The sequence below is a fragment of the Egretta garzetta genome, unplaced genomic scaffold, assembly GCF_000687185.1.
Source record: "Egretta garzetta isolate BGI_Z169 unplaced genomic scaffold, ASM68718v1 scaffold238, whole genome shotgun sequence".
Lineage (NCBI taxonomy): Eukaryota > Metazoa > Chordata > Aves > Pelecaniformes > Ardeidae > Egretta > Egretta garzetta.
In genome coordinates, this window is record NW_009260402.1 from 776,952 (window position 1) to 791,916 (window position 14,965).

The 14,965-nt window shown below is 47.9% G+C and overlaps 1 protein-coding gene across 1 annotated transcript in view; it reads right to left on the bottom strand.

Moving 5' to 3' along the window:
- Positions 1-14,965, bottom strand: part of SLC4A5 (solute carrier family 4 member 5) — a 25,317-nt gene that overhangs the window by 7,210 nt on the left and 3,142 nt on the right. Inside the window, 14 exon segments of the mRNA XM_035898911.1 lie at positions 381-494; positions 875-1,075; positions 1,419-1,480; positions 7,659-7,930; positions 8,046-8,179; positions 8,529-8,703; positions 8,893-9,036; positions 9,386-9,540; positions 9,706-9,793; positions 9,891-10,048; positions 11,996-12,051; positions 12,511-12,600; positions 14,106-14,261; positions 14,497-14,657. Coding sequence (XP_035754804.1) covers positions 381-494; positions 875-1,075; positions 1,419-1,480; positions 7,659-7,930; positions 8,046-8,179; positions 8,529-8,703; positions 8,893-9,036; positions 9,386-9,540; positions 9,706-9,793; positions 9,891-10,048; positions 11,996-12,051; positions 12,511-12,600; positions 14,106-14,261; positions 14,497-14,657 — 1,966 coding nt within the window.

A 14,965-nucleotide genomic window follows, 5' to 3' on the forward strand; every position in this document is an offset into this window, starting at 1 on the left:
AGGAATTTTATGGCTTTTTTTTTTTTTTTTTTTTTTTTTACCTTAAAATCTGTAGGCACTTGGAGCTTTGGGGTGTTGAGTCCAAAAAGCACATCCAGCCCCACAAACATTAGTATGGACATAAAGATAGAGAAATCGCTAATAAGTTTACGCAGCTGCCGGAAGCGAGAAAAGAGAGAAAGGGGGGGGGAAAGCAAAACAACAAAAAAAAGGAAGGAAAAAATAGTCACAGAATTAGAATATTTCCCCAGAAAAGACCAAGTTGCTTTTAAGAAGGTGCCTGGACACTGGAGGAGCCGTGATTTTCCCTGAAAAGCGGTGAGGAGGTGGAAAGGGTGGAGAAGTGAGGGTTCCCCCCCGCCCCCCCAGTGCGGCCGAACCTTGATGATACTGGGGATATGGAGCTTAGGGGTGTCCAGTCCGAAACAGGCATCCACTCCACAGAAGAGGAGGATGGAGAAGACGTTGGAAAAATCAGCAATGAAAGCCCTGACCTGGAGGCAAGATGGGGAAACGGGGGTGGAAAGGGTAATTAACGGGATGGAGAAGTTAATTAACGGGATGGGGAGGTTTGCTCCCGCTTCGGCAGCCTTCCCTGGGGTTTTCCAGCTCCGCTCGCCCACGGGTAACCCAGGCACAACCCACAAAGCGCAGATATTTTCCCCTTTGCGCTGCGAAGTGATGGGTTATTCACCACGCAAGAGCCAAACCAGCGGCTGCAAGCCCGGGGGGGATTCTCCTAAGCGTTCCCAACGCCTCCTAGAAACACAGATTTATTTCCTCGGAGCTCTTTGCATCCAGCAAAGAGACCGATCGCTCCTGGTTTTCCCACCTTTTGGCAAAGAGGAGGGTACGGGCCCGGCGTTTTCCTTACCTTGGTGGGGAAATAGCGGCTGAATTTGAATTTTTTCAGGGTCAAGGTCATGGAGTAGGTCCCGAAGAAGAGGATGAAGGACATAAGGGCCAGGTCGGGCACGAATTTACAGGATTTCCCCACTAAGCTGCCGCCGTATTTGAGACATTCCTTCTTACTCAGCTGAGTCCAGTCCAGAGCTGTTAGGTTAATAGCATTGTACTGGGGAGAAACCCCCCCAAAAAAGCAAAATTAGCATTTTAAGCAATGGTAGCACGCAAGGAAAAGGGTATTTCCCAGCCAAAAAAAAAGCAAAATTAGTATTTTAAGTAATCGCAGCATGCAAGCAAAGGGGTATTTCCCTGGGCCGCTGCCGCTGGGAGCTCCATAACCATGGGAAAACCCCGGTGCTGCTATTAATTTGGGCAAAAAAGTGGGGATTTGGTGCTGCCGAGCCCAAAATCAACGCAAATCCCGTGCTTCCCTGGCTCCCCAGATGTAAAAGCCCCTGGGATTTGCCCTCCCCTGTTCCAAATTTCCCATTGGGATGAGCAAAGCCGCTTACCAGAGAAACGTTAGTGGTGTTGGGTGCCACTGGAGCTGAAGCATCGAACAAGGTCGCGTTGGCTGCGGGAAAGGAGTTGGTTATTGAGGTTTTTGGCTAATATCGAGGTTTTGGTATTAAAAGCGGCCGGGCTTCACCCGGAGAGGCGCGGCTGAGCCCGGCCGGCGTCAAAGCAAACACGGGGTTGAGCGCATCCTCCGAGAGCTGTGTGGGGATCAGCATCCCGAGGGCAGACCAGGATTTGGGGAGAACCCCTCCCCATTTCTAACCCTGCAGCGACTTCTCCCTGATTAATCCCATGCACCGGCGGAGGATGTGGCTTCTCCTTCAGCGGCTTCTCCCTCTGGGGCTGGCGAGTGCCGGGGAGGGGGGGCGGGTATTTTTAGGAGCTTCCCAGCTCTTAAAATTTTTAGGAGCTTCCCAGCTCTTAAAATTTTTAGGAGCTTCCCAGCTCTTAAAATTTTTAGGAGCTTCCCAGCTCTTAAAATTTTTAGGAGCTTCCCAGCTCTTAAAATTTTTAGGAGCTTCCCAGCTCTTAAAATTTTTAGGAGCTTCCCAGCTCTTAAAATTTTTAGGAGCTTCCCAGCTCTTAAAATTTTTAGGAGCTTCCCAGCTCTTAAAATTTTTAGGAGCTTCCCAGCTCTTAAAATTTTTAGGAGCTTCCCAGCTCTTAAAATTTTTAGGAGCTTCCCAGCTCTTAAAATTTTTAGGAGCTTCCCAGCTCTTAAAATTTTTAGGAGCTTCCCAGCTCTTAAAATTTTTAGGAGCTTCCCAGCTCTTAAAATTTTTAGGAGCTTCCCAGCTCTTAAAATTTTTAGGAGCTTCCCAGCTCTTAAAATTTTTAGGAGCTTCCCAGCTCTTAAAATTTTTAGGAGCTTCCCAGCTCTTAAAATTTTTAGGAGCTTCCCAGCTCTTAAAATTTTTAGGAGCTTCCCAGCTCTTAAAATTTTTAGGAGCTTCCCAGCTCTTAAAATTTTTAGGAGCTTCCCAGCTCTTAAAATTTTTAGGAGCTTCCCAGCTCTTAAAATTTTTAGGAGCTTCCCAGCTCTTAAAATTTTTAGGAGCTTCCCAGCTCTTAAAATTTTTAGGAGCTTCCCAGCTCTTAAAATTTTTAGGAGCTTCCCAGCTCTTAAAATTTTTAGGAGCTTCCCAGCTCTTAAAATTTTTAGGAGCTTCCCAGCTCTTAAAATTTTTAGGAGCTTCCCAGCTCTTAAAATTTTTAGGAGCTTCCCAGCTCTTAAAATTTTTAGGAGCTTCCCAGCTCTTAAAATTTTTAGGAGCTTCCCAGCTCTTAAAATTTTTAGGAGCTTCCCAGCTCTTAAAATTTTTAGGAGCTTCCCAGCTCTTAAAATTTTTAGGAGCTTCCCAGCTCTTAAAATTTTTAGGAGCTTCCCAGCTCTTAAAATTTTTAGGAGCTTCCCAGCTCTTAAAATTTTTAGGAGCTTCCCAGCTCTTAAAATTTTTAGGAGCTTCCCAGCTCTTAAAATTTTTAGGAGCTTCCCAGCTCTTAAAATTTTTAGGAGCTTCCCAGCTCTTAAAATTTTTAGGAGCTTCCCAGCTCTTAAAATTTTTAGGAGCTTCCCAGCTCTTAAAATTTTTAGGAGCTTCCCAGCTCTTAAAATTTTTAGGAGCTTCCCAGCTCTTAAAATTTTTAGGAGCTTCCCAGCTCTTAAAATTTTTAGGAGCTTCCCAGCTCTTAAAATTTTTAGGAGCTTCCCAGCTCTTAAAATTTTTAGGAGCTTCCCAGCTCTTAAAATTTTTAGGAGCTTCCCAGCTCTTAAAATTTTTAGGAGCTTCCCAGCTCTTAAAATTTTTAGGAGCTTCCCAGCTCTTAAAATTTTTAGGAGCTTCCCAGCTCTTAAAATTTTTAGGAGCTTCCCAGCTCTTAAAATTTTTAGGAGCTTCCCAGCTCTTAAAATTTTTAGGAGCTTCCCAGCTCTTAAAATTTTTAGGAGCTTCCCAGCTCTTAAAATTTTTAGGAGCTTCCCAGCTCTTAAAATTTTTAGGAGCTTCCCAGCTCTTAAAATTTTTAGGAGCTTCCCAGCTCTTAAAATTTTTAGGAGCTTCCCAGCTCTTAAAATTTTTAGGAGCTTCCCAGCTCTTAAAATTTTTAGGAGCTTCCCAGCTCTTAAAATTTTTAGGAGCTTCCCAGCTCTTAAAATTTTTAGGAGCTTCCCAGCTCTTAAAATTTTTAGGAGCTTCCCAGCTCTTAAAATTTTTAGGAGCTTCCCAGCTCTTAAAATTTTTAGGAGCTTCCCAGCTCTTAAAATTTTTAGGAGCTTCCCAGCTCTTAAAATTTTTAGGAGCTTCCCAGCTCTTAAAATTTTTAGGAGCTTCCCAGCTCTTAAAATTTTTAGGAGCTTCCCAGCTCTTAAAATTTTTAGGAGCTTCCCAGCTCTTAAAATTTTTAGGAGCTTCCCAGCTCTTAAAATTTTTAGGAGCTTCCCAGCTCTTAAAATTTTTAGGAGCTTCCCAGCTCTTAAAATTTTTAGGAGCTTCCCAGCTCTTAAAATTTTTAGGAGCTTCCCAGCTCTTAAAATTTTTAGGAGCTTCCCAGCTCTTAAAATTTTTAGGAGCTTCCCAGCTCTTAAAATTTTTAGGAGCTTCCCAGCTCTTAAAATTTTTAGGAGCTTCCCAGCTCTTAAAATTTTTAGGAGCTTCCCAGCTCTTAAAATTTTTAGGAGCTTCCCAGCTCTTAAAATTTTTAGGAGCTTCCCAGCTCTTAAAATTTTTAGGAGCTTCCCAGCTCTTAAAATTTTTAGGAGCTTCCCAGCTCTTAAAATTTTTAGGAGCTTCCCAGCTCTTAAAATTTTTAGGAGCTTCCCAGCTCTTAAAATTTTTAGGAGCTTCCCAGCTCTTAAAATTTTTAGGAGCTTCCCAGCTCTTAAAATTTTTAGGAGCTTCCCAGCTCTTAAAATTTTTAGGAGCTTCCCAGCTCTTAAAATTTTTAGGAGCTTCCCAGCTCTTAAAATTTTTAGGAGCTTCCCAGCTCTTAAAATTTTTAGGAGCTTCCCAGCTCTTAAAATTTTTAGGAGCTTCCCAGCTCTTAAAATTTTTAGGAGCTTCCCAGCTCTTAAAATTTTTAGGAGCTTCCCAGCTCTTAAAATTTTTAGGAGCTTCCCAGCTCTTAAAATTTTTAGGAGCTTCCCAGCTCTTAAAATTTTTAGGAGCTTCCCAGCTCTTAAAATTTTTAGGAGCTTCCCAGCTCTTAAAATTTTTAGGAGCTTCCCAGCTCTTAAAATTTTTAGGAGCTTCCCAGCTCTTAAAATTTTTAGGAGCTTCCCAGCTCTTAAAATTTTTAGGAGCTTCCCAGCTCTTAAAATTTTTAGGAGCTTCCCAGCTCTTAAAATTTTTAGGAGCTTCCCAGCTCTTAAAATTTTTAGGAGCTTCCCAGCTCTTAAAATTTTTAGGAGCTTCCCAGCTCTTAAAATTTTTAGGAGCTTCCCAGCTCTTAAAATTTTTAGGAGCTTCCCAGCTCTTAAAATTTTTAGGAGCTTCCCAGCTCTTAAAATTTTTAGGAGCTTCCCAGCTCTTAAAATTTTTAGGAGCTTCCCAGCTCTTAAAATTTTTAGGAGCTTCCCAGCTCTTAAAATTTTTAGGAGCTTCCCAGCTCTTAAAATTTTTAGGAGCTTCCCAGCTCTTAAAATTTTTAGGAGCTTCCCAGCTCTTAAAATTTTTAGGAGCTTCCCAGCTCTTAAAATTTTTAGGAGCTTCCCAGCTCTTAAAATTTTTAGGAGCTTCCCAGCTCTTAAAATTTTTAGGAGCTTCCCAGCTCTTAAAATTTTTAGGAGCTTCCCAGCTCTTAAAATTTTTAGGAGCTTCCCAGCTCTTAAAATTTTTAGGAGCTTCCCAGCTCTTAAAATTTTTAGGAGCTTCCCAGCTCTTAAAATTTTTAGGAGCTTCCCAGCTCTTAAAATTTTTAGGAGCTTCCCAGCTCTTAAAATTTTTAGGAGCTTCCCAGCTCTTAAAATTTTTAGGAGCTTCCCAGCTCTTAAAATTTTTAGGAGCTTCCCAGCTCTTAAAATTTTTAGGAGCTTCCCAGGGAAGCTGCCGGCAGCGGGGTCGAGCATCCCGACGCCCGCGTCTTAAAACCATGGGGGTAGGAGACTAAAAAAGCAGCTTGTTATTTTTGGGGAGGCGGCACCCAATCACGCCCAAATTTTTTGTATTGTTGGGGTTTTTTTGGTTGTCTTTAATATTTTAGGGGAGTTTTGGTGTCTTACTGTAAAAAAAACCCCAAAACACCAACATCCTTTCTAGCCCCCGGCACCTTCTCCTCCAGCGCAAAGAGCGGCTCTGCTCGGCTCTTCGGGTGACGCAGCTCCGCGGCTTCAGGAGCACCCATGTTCTTTATGGGTGCCCCCAAAGCGGGGTTCGGGACTGCTCTGCCCCCCCCCTCTTCCCTCTGGTCCATCCTCTTCCTGCGCCAAGTAGGAATTTCAGCTGCCCTGCTCTGCCGCCTCCATCCCCGGCGCCAGGGATTAATGAAGGAGAAGCGATTGCTGGGTTAGAGCAGAATCATCATCTCCTCCATAACCTTTTATTTTTCCAGAAACCAGCCTTATTTGTGATTTCTACGACATACCACTGGTGGTATTTTAAGAGAGGACCCCTAAGGGCTCGACAGAAACCCTTTTATCAGAGCAGAAAGAAAAGTAAAATACATGGAAAAAAAAATAACAACAAATCCCCCGGGGGGAAGAGTATCAAATATTGAAATAGTTTTAATATTTAGAAGGCGATACTCACTTGAGATTGAAATCAGCCCAAATTGATGTGTGCAGCAGAGACAAATATGGTACAAATCAGTTATAATAATCAAAAATCAGAACTAATTTAAAAAAAAAGAATTAAAAAAAAAAAGGATGTAGGGGGGAATAAACATAATTTCTCAATATCTAGAGGAATGGAAAATCCAGTGCGGACACCGCTGCCTTGGGTGCCAAGGCAAGGGCAGGGCAAGGAGTGGGGCTGGGTTGCAAAGAGGCTGAAGGTTTTTGGGGTGCAAATGCTGCTCGGCCACCCAGGGGTTGCTCAGGATGGGGCTTGGAAAGGGGGGAGACCTCCCTGGAGGCTAAAGGCTTTGCTTTCCTCCTGCGTTAAGCCGCCGTGGTGGGTGCTGCTGGGCAGATGCCGGCACACACGGGTGGGTGGAGGTGGTCACGGTCCTGTTCGGGATATTTCTACCCCCCAGGAATTGTGTCAGGCATGAGGCTTCGCTTTCCCGCAAGTCAAATTTGGGAGGGTTTTGGTTTGGAAAGGATTGCGTCATCTGCGGGTGCTCCCCGCTGCACTCAGGGCTTTCAAAATCCAACAGGATCAGGTCACTCAGTGCGTGGTTGACAAAGAGAAATCAAGGAAAAATAGAAAATTAAACCCAATGACTGTGATTTCCATCGTGGCAGTAAGATCTCTTCTTGCAACAGCAGAACACGTTGCATGGCAGGTCTTGGATGCTTGGTACTTCTGGGGAGAGCTTCACCATCACACCCCTCTGCCTCCTCTATCTGCAGCTGATTCTCCCCAAATTGACTTTTTAAATTAAATTTAGACTTTTAAAATAAATTCAGCTCATCTGAGAGCAGGCAGTCGCTGGCATTAGCCCAAAACGAAGATCTCCGCTCCCTTCCAGTTGGCCGCGGGAGCATCTGAGCTGCACGAGTCAGACCGGGGATCATCGGTTATGTCTGTCCAAGAGCAAAACCAGGGGAGCCATCAAAAGACCATCTGCTCAGAGCCCGATGGCCTCTCCTTTTTGAAAAGGAGTAAGAAAGAGGAGAAAAAAAACCAAACAAGGAGGTTTCCACACCCAACCGGGACATCCCAGGGTGTCCTGGACACCGGAGAGGACAAAACCCCTCTGGCGTATTTTGTGGAGAATAAGTTTCCATTGGCAGTAGGTTGAAATTAATGATATAAAATGTCTCTTTTTCCCTTTTTTTCTTTTTTCCATATTTCCTTTTTATCCATCCAGGTCTGGCTGCTGAGACCCTGGTTCTCTCGCACCGTTTCCTGTGTCCTGGCAAGCACCGATGCACTCATCCATGGGGGACAAGGCTGTACTTCCATCTTTCCCAAAATCACGTTCAGAGGAGGAGGACAAGGTCTCTCCACCCATGCTGTCTGGATAGCTGCCTCCTTCCACGTCCTTGGCTAATGATCCAGTGGGATTTATCCGTGGCAGGACCCCCCCATCCCCTTCATCTTCCCCATCCGGCGCCGAAAAAGATGTGTACTCACCTGGGTCGGGAGCGATGCACTCGCACTTGTACATGGTCACGTAGTCTGGCTTGAAGTCCGAATTGATGGGGTAATACTTAAAAGCTCCAATCATCTTCTTGATGGCGTCGTAGATAAAGATGAAGCTGATGAGGGTGGAGAAGCCTTCCTCTGTGAAGCGGGTGATGTACTTTATAATGAAGCTGGCGTCGGTGGCCACCAGGATAAGGCACTGTAGGGCAGAGTGCAAGCCGATCCAGAGGCGAAACTCCATGTAGTCGATGCCGTTGCCTCTGAAAGTGGGGACATGGTGAGAGCAGCCCCATGAGAGCACACCGTGGGCTGGAGGACAGCTCCCACCCTGATATGGATGGGTCCCACTTCCCCCTGGCATTGCCCAGCACCTACTTGCTGAAGTCGAAGAGCAGCTTCTCGAAGATGAGGATGGGGCCGGTGCTGCTGAGGATGATGAGCGGCTGCCCGGCGAAGAGGCAAAACATGGAGCCTGCCATCGCCGTACCAAGGAAGCTCTCCATGACACCCTGGGGGTGGATCAAACCCAGCTTTACAGTGATGCTGTGCCACGTTACATCCCCACCAACACTCTGGATGGGAATTAAGGACCTCTGCTTGGACCCATAGAGGATGGTTGGGACCACGTCCCCTTGCTCCTGGCACTGCTGTTGAGATGGGGTTTTTCATCCTGCAGGTATTTCGGGACTGCCAGTCCCACTTGGCAATGAATTTCCATCCCAAGCATTAAAGCTTGGCATGGCACAAGGGGTTTGAAACCCATCCCATCCTGTCCCATCCCATCCCGTCCCGTCCCATCCCGTCCCGTCCCTGCTTGCTGTCCCCGAGCCAAAGTGACCCCCCTTCCTTGGACTCGACCTGGTAGTTGTCCGTAGCATCCCCAAGCAAGCCCCCAAACGTGATGGCGTTGGTGATGCAGCCCAGGTAGATGAACAAGATGGCAGAGATGGACTGGATATGAAAGCCTTCATAGAAGTCGCTCGGGAACCAGGGCAGCTTCCTCTTGATATCCAAATAGAGGCCACCGCAAAACCTGGGGAGACACCACCAAGGTCCAGATGCATGGGCCTTCCCCCCAAATAGATCTGATGCTGTGAAAAAGCCTGTTCCCAGAAGGACTTCACCCCTCTGTGCCCCTGGAGAAGAAGGCGTGAGCCAGCAGAAGATGCTGATGGGTGCTGGCACTCTCTGAAGTTTTTTGGGTGGTGGGGTGCTTGCTTACCTGCCGGTCCACGCGAGCTCTTCCCCAATTTCGTGAACTTCAGGCATCTCCCCATCATCGCTGCCTCCTCCACCGCCCCCGGCGCCTGCCCCCCCAGCCGCGCCGTTCATCTGCCCCACTTCGTTCAGTGAGAAAACCGATTTCCTACGGGGGAGAGTCACCGGTGTCAGCTGCAGTGCCTGCCCTACCAAGCCGGTCCTGATGCAGGGACCATGACCAAGGCCATGGTGTAGCTCTCTGCCTGCACTTAGGTTTTGAGGTGAATTTGGAAAGATCAAGAGCTGGATTTGCTCAACCTGGGGGGGTAAAGCAGGTTTGGTTCTGAGCTGATCTGGGGGCAAGAACTGCTGAAAAAGTAGCATTTCTGGAAAATTTGCAGAGACGATTTCTAGGGATGAAGGCAAGCAAAGCTGCTGTCCTCCTTCAGCATCTCCAAAACAGAAGAGGTGGGGATGGCCACAGGGCTGGGACCAGCCCCACGTCTCCCACCTACCTCTTCTCAGCTGAGGGCACTTTTTTGGGTGGCTCAATCCTAATGTTGGGGTCCCACTCGCCGGGCGGCAGGACAATGACTTCATCCAGAAACTCATCTATGCCGGCGATCAGGTCTTCTCTATCCCGGGCTTTGTAGGCAACATCGCTGAAGAGCTGGGGGTCAAAAGAGGAGACGCATCAGCCTGGGAATGTGACCAGGCCCAGGTTGTTATGGGATTTTAAAGCTCATTGGTTTGGGTGATAGGATGAAAATTGCTTTTTTTCCTTGGCTCTGAGCAAGGGGGTTCCCAGCGAGGGCCGGGCATTGCATCCACTCACATCATCCACCATGAGCGTCGCGATGGCTCTGCCGATCTCGTTGTAGGATTTGGCTTTTCCCGCGGGACCAAGGAGAATAAAGAGGAACCTGAGAAGGGAAAGGCACCGTGTTGGTAACCTCAGACCACCGGTGTTCTGTGTCCTGAGACCACTGCGTGCTCTGGACTCAAAGGAATTGTGCTCACCTGGTGGGGACGGGCACCTCTGTCACCCCTCCCAGCATCGTCGCCTGGAGGAGCCGCACGAAAGCCACGAAGGGCTTCTCCAGAAACTCCACTTCTCCCACCAGCACGTTGGAGGCCTCTGCATCCTTAGGGATCTTCTTGATGAATTTGTTCTTCAGCTGTTGGAAATATGAGGGCGGGGAAAAGAGTGGTTGCCGAAATTTGGCTTTTCCCCCCTCTTTTCCACATCCCGAATGCAAAAGCTGAAGCCACAGGCTCAAACCTCTTAATCTGTGATGGTCCCAGGACTCCCAGATGTGGGCATTTAAGAGCCATGCCCAAGAATCAACCAGCAAGAATTCATGAAGCTGAATTTCTTCATTACTCAAAACCATCGCTAAGCCCAAGATTAACTTGAAACCACCCGCTCAGGGTTCCCTAAGACAACGTGCAACTGGGCCGTTTGCAAAAGGCGCTTTGCTGCGCTGGGGTCTACGCAAGGAAAACGCCGTGCAATCTCCCTGCAGGAGATCCGAGTCAAAAAATACGGAGCTGCGAGCAAGCCACCATGCATTTTTGCAGGTCTGCTTGCAGCCCTGGGCTCCCCAAGACCCTAATGCAGGAACACCGCTCGGTGCTGTGCATATGTGAAGTTTTTGTAGCTCGTTTCCCCCCCCCCCCCCGCCAATCTCATCCTCGGAGCAGGAACAAATAATGGAAGTAGGAAACCTCATTCATGGATTTATTCCCCCGGTCTCTTCTCCCCTGCAGCTCTTTCATTATTAGTCTAAAAGGGTTCAATACCAACCCAAGCAGGGTGTTATTATAATCTATATGCCAGCATGAGGGGAGGCATGTGAGCCGGGCAGCAAGCTCTCCCCTTTCTAATCTTTTAAACCCAAATGGAAAAAAAATAATAATAATAAAGCAACTTCTCCAATGCAGCTTGGAATAAGCAAGAGCAGGAGTTAACAGTGACCACTAAGCTTTGAGTAACACTTAAAAAGTCCCTTTGTAGTGGGCCTAATAGGGCGATTAAACCTAAATGCTTTGCATATTTTGGGATTAACCCTCCGCACCCCACCGCTGGAGGCCGATATTTGGGGTTCGTTTGTGGACGGTTGGTTTGCTTTATTGCACCTCTAAATTAGGAAAGTGCCCTGGGAACCTTCTGCCTCCCTGATATCGTGGCAGCCCTGTCCCATGGCTCCCAGCGATGCATGAATTCCCATCCTTTGCTTCCCCCTAAATTGCATCACCCCAGGTAAGCCCAGCAAGGACATCGCCGGGGAAAAGCAAGCCGTAATACCACAGGGTCCCCTACAAACCCACGTTGCATTTAGTTTTCCCTTAGGTTTATGCTGAAATCATGCACAGGCAGGAAAAAAGCAAAGCCCGTATAATGCATCAACAGTTCCCAGCTAAATAACCTCGATGCCAGGATGGGGACAGGACATCTGGCAGAAGAACGGCACAAAACCCCGCTGATCCATCGCACCGGCAAGCAGAGATCTGCCCACGAACTGCCCAGGCAGCCTGACCTCCTTCCCAGCTCCTCCATGCAAAGCAAACCAGGGGGAAAAGTCCCCGGCGGACTCTGGGGTGAGCTTTGCATTAAGAAACCCACATCCATCACGGTGCCAACGGAGGGGAAAACGGAACCTCCCTCTGTCTTTACAGACCGTTGTCTCGAGAGCTGTATGGACGTTTGCAGACCCAAGTGCTTGGTTAGGATTTACCCCCTGCCAGCTGCCCTTACCCAGCCAAGCAAAGGCACGTTTGGGATCCCTGCACTCTTCCAAGCACCGTTCCTTTCCCGCCTGAAGATTTTAAGGAATTTTTTTTCTCCACCCTAAGGACCTCAAGCTACAGCGACATCCTCACACGTCCCTAATTCTGCATTCAACTTGCAAGCACAGGTATTATTTCTGGGACAGCTTCCCCATGAGTTAGCAGGGATCAATACGTGTATTAATTTCCCTAATTAGGAATTCACGTGGTTATCGACTGAGCGAAGCTGCGCAAAGCTCACATGGACCTGACCAACCACAGAGCCCCTGCCCCATCGCGGGTTGTGTTGGTGATGCTTCCCACAGCATCTCACTGATGTTTTCGGGGACGATTACCTGGTCGGTGCTCGGCGTGTCCGAGATGTCGTTCATGCTTCGACTCTGCGCGTGACCTGATGGAGATAAAGAGAGAAGATGAGAAAACTGCCCCGTGATGTGCAGCCCAATTTCATAGAATCATGGAATTGGTTAGGCTGGCAAACACCTTTAAGATCATCAAGCCCAACCATTACCCTAACCCTGCCATCCCACCACTAAACCATGGCCCTAAAGGGACATGTGAGGAGAAAATGTGGTGGGAAGACTTCAAGCACAAGAAAAAAACCCCATTCTTTATTATAGCTGGGCTTGCAAACCAGCTGCAATAAGATGAAAACCCAAGAATATGTGTTTTTTGATACCAGTCACCCTGTGGTTACACAAACCACATCTCATTTACGGCTGTGGTGGGATCCCCTTGTAATTCCAATCGCCCACTCTCATACTGCAACTTGATTATTTCTTTTTTTTTCCCCTTCTCCTGCTTCTTTTAGGACCGTTTTCGCCTCCCTGCCACCCTCTCCCTGGCTTACGCAGGCGGCCGTAGCTTGCGCTCTGCCGCATCCGCAGGTCCCCCGACCGTTAGAGGAGATGCAGGTGCCATGGGGAACCGTCGGGTGATGCTGAAGGCAAGAGGCCAGGCTGAAAATCAGCTGCCTGGTACAGATGTGACCCTTCCAGTGCTGATACACCAGCCCTTTGCTTTTCCCTCCCACTCTCATTTGTGCTTTTATCCCACCCAGAAGTAATTTTCCCATTAGAAAAGAATAAACTGCCTTAACCCAAGTCTCCCCGCTGCAGAGGCTCCGTGCAGGGAGCCTGCACCACTCCACGCCCCACCAACGCTCACTTTGAGGCTGTAAATGGGTTCAAGAAGCACAATTCCTGTTACTTTGGGAGACCCAATGCTTTATTTGGCTTTTTGAACTCCTAATTCTCCAAAGAAACCTACACTTGGAATTTGCTGTGAACTTCACACTTGAAAATATTTACGTTGGCTGCCACCAAGTTTCACGTGAACGTTTCTCCTTCCTCAACTGATGACGAGTCCCATTTCTCATGTCAGATGTTTAAACTGAATTATTTAGCTATCAAGACTCCCCTTTCCCCCCAGGCATTTTCTGTGTTAAGCCCAGCTTTTTCTCAGAAAACCTCCTGAATTCCCCAAACTGTGTTTTCCTTGGGAAAAAAACATCTGGACCAGTTTTGTTGAGCTGCTCTGCATCTGTCAAACACCCACTGCAACCACAGCATCCATCTTCTTTTTTTTTTTCTTAACCCCACTAAAACGATGGCATTCCCACTGGGCATGACCCTATTTTCAGTGTGCCAGTGGCGTTTATTCCAATATCACAAAGTCGCCATTGGCACAAGCAATGCGAGGGACCCCTCTGCTCCCACCAGGGACCATCTTTTCCTTGGTGTCCCTATTTGCAAACTCAAAGCGATGCCATCGTCTCAGCAAGGGCCTAGAAACACAAAAGATGCCCCTACTTTTCCTATCAACAGGGACTAACCACACCATTTCCAAGTTGTGCTCCGTTTTCAAGGCTTCTGGGCAAACGTTAGCTCAAATATCTAATCCTCCAACATGGGTGATGGCCGCTTGGAGACCTGGGGATGCCCAGGGGCTGGGAATATTGCTTATTGGCAGCCTCTTCCGTGTGCACTTTGAGCTTGGGCGCTGCTGTTTCTGTCTACCCGGGGAGCAGCCGAAGCCTGGCAAATCCCGGGCTCCACCAAATGACCTCTGTTTAAACCTAAGTAAATAATCTAGCGTGAAAACAAACAAATCCCCTTTTATAATGGCTCAAAAATAGGCAGGTTCAACTGCGGAGCAGACTGGATTTGTCTGTAGGCTGCTCTGCCAGAAAGCCCCTTGGCCAAGCGACTGCCAACGCCGTTGTCCATCCCAGCAGACATCTCCTTGGCTTCTGGCTACAGATGACACCCCACCCTTAAAGCCACCAGTAGCAGAGCTTTTGGGGTCTTTCTTAAGGCTGTAAATACTTGGGTGCCCCCAAATGGTTGGGTTTCCCCCTTTCCTTCTGAGATCTTCCTCCCCCCAGGCTTGCTCACCGAAGACTCAAGGATGCAACCGGATGCAGGCTGGATCCCAAGGACTCACTTGTGTTGGAGGAGACGGACTTTCCAATGTCAGCCAAGGACCGGTGGATTGGCTTCTTAGTTTGGTGACGGTGCTTCCTGAGGAGCACGTAGCTTATCTTCTCCCGCAGCTCCGGCTTGAGCAGCCCATCCTCGATCTGCTTCTCAATGACATCGTCTGCAAGTACCGAACGAGGGAGGTGCATGGGTTACCCCACTGCAAACCCTCCCAGAAAGCTCAAGACAACACTTATTGAACCAAGTTGATGGCTTTCAACTCCTCTTTTTGCTTATTCCCATGCAAGACTGTTTATATTTGCACGCAGCAAGCAAATGCATTTCAATCTGCTCCCAGAACTTCAAAACATGGGGAAAAAATCCATCCGAAACCACTGGAACCCACAAGCTCCTACCTATAATTTGGGGCAAAGAGTAGCCATCTAAGTCCAGGAGCACCGTTCCCGTCTGTAGACATGTCCGTAGCTCAAACAGGCTGTGCAAAGACAACGTGGACACGTGGGGCTTGCTCCACCTCTCCCCGCCTTCCTCCACCTTTTCTTCAAACTTTATCCACCTGAAACGACAGCAGCAGCCATGGGGACAGGCACGGAGCAGGGATGGTGTATGGGAAGAGAATAGGAGAACAGTTTTTCCTCTGGCGTTTCCCTTCTGCAGGAGGCTTTGCAAGCCTGAATGAATTCACCCTACAACGTTTTTCGCTTGTTATTCAGGATGGGCCGGTCTTGTTTAATATCTTTATCAATGACCTGGGCGAGGGGATCGAGGGCACCTCCAGCCAGTTTGCAGATGGCACCGAGCTGGGGGGGAGTGTGGGTCTGCTGGGGGGGAGGGGACCTGGCCAGGCTGGAGCCATGGGGCCCG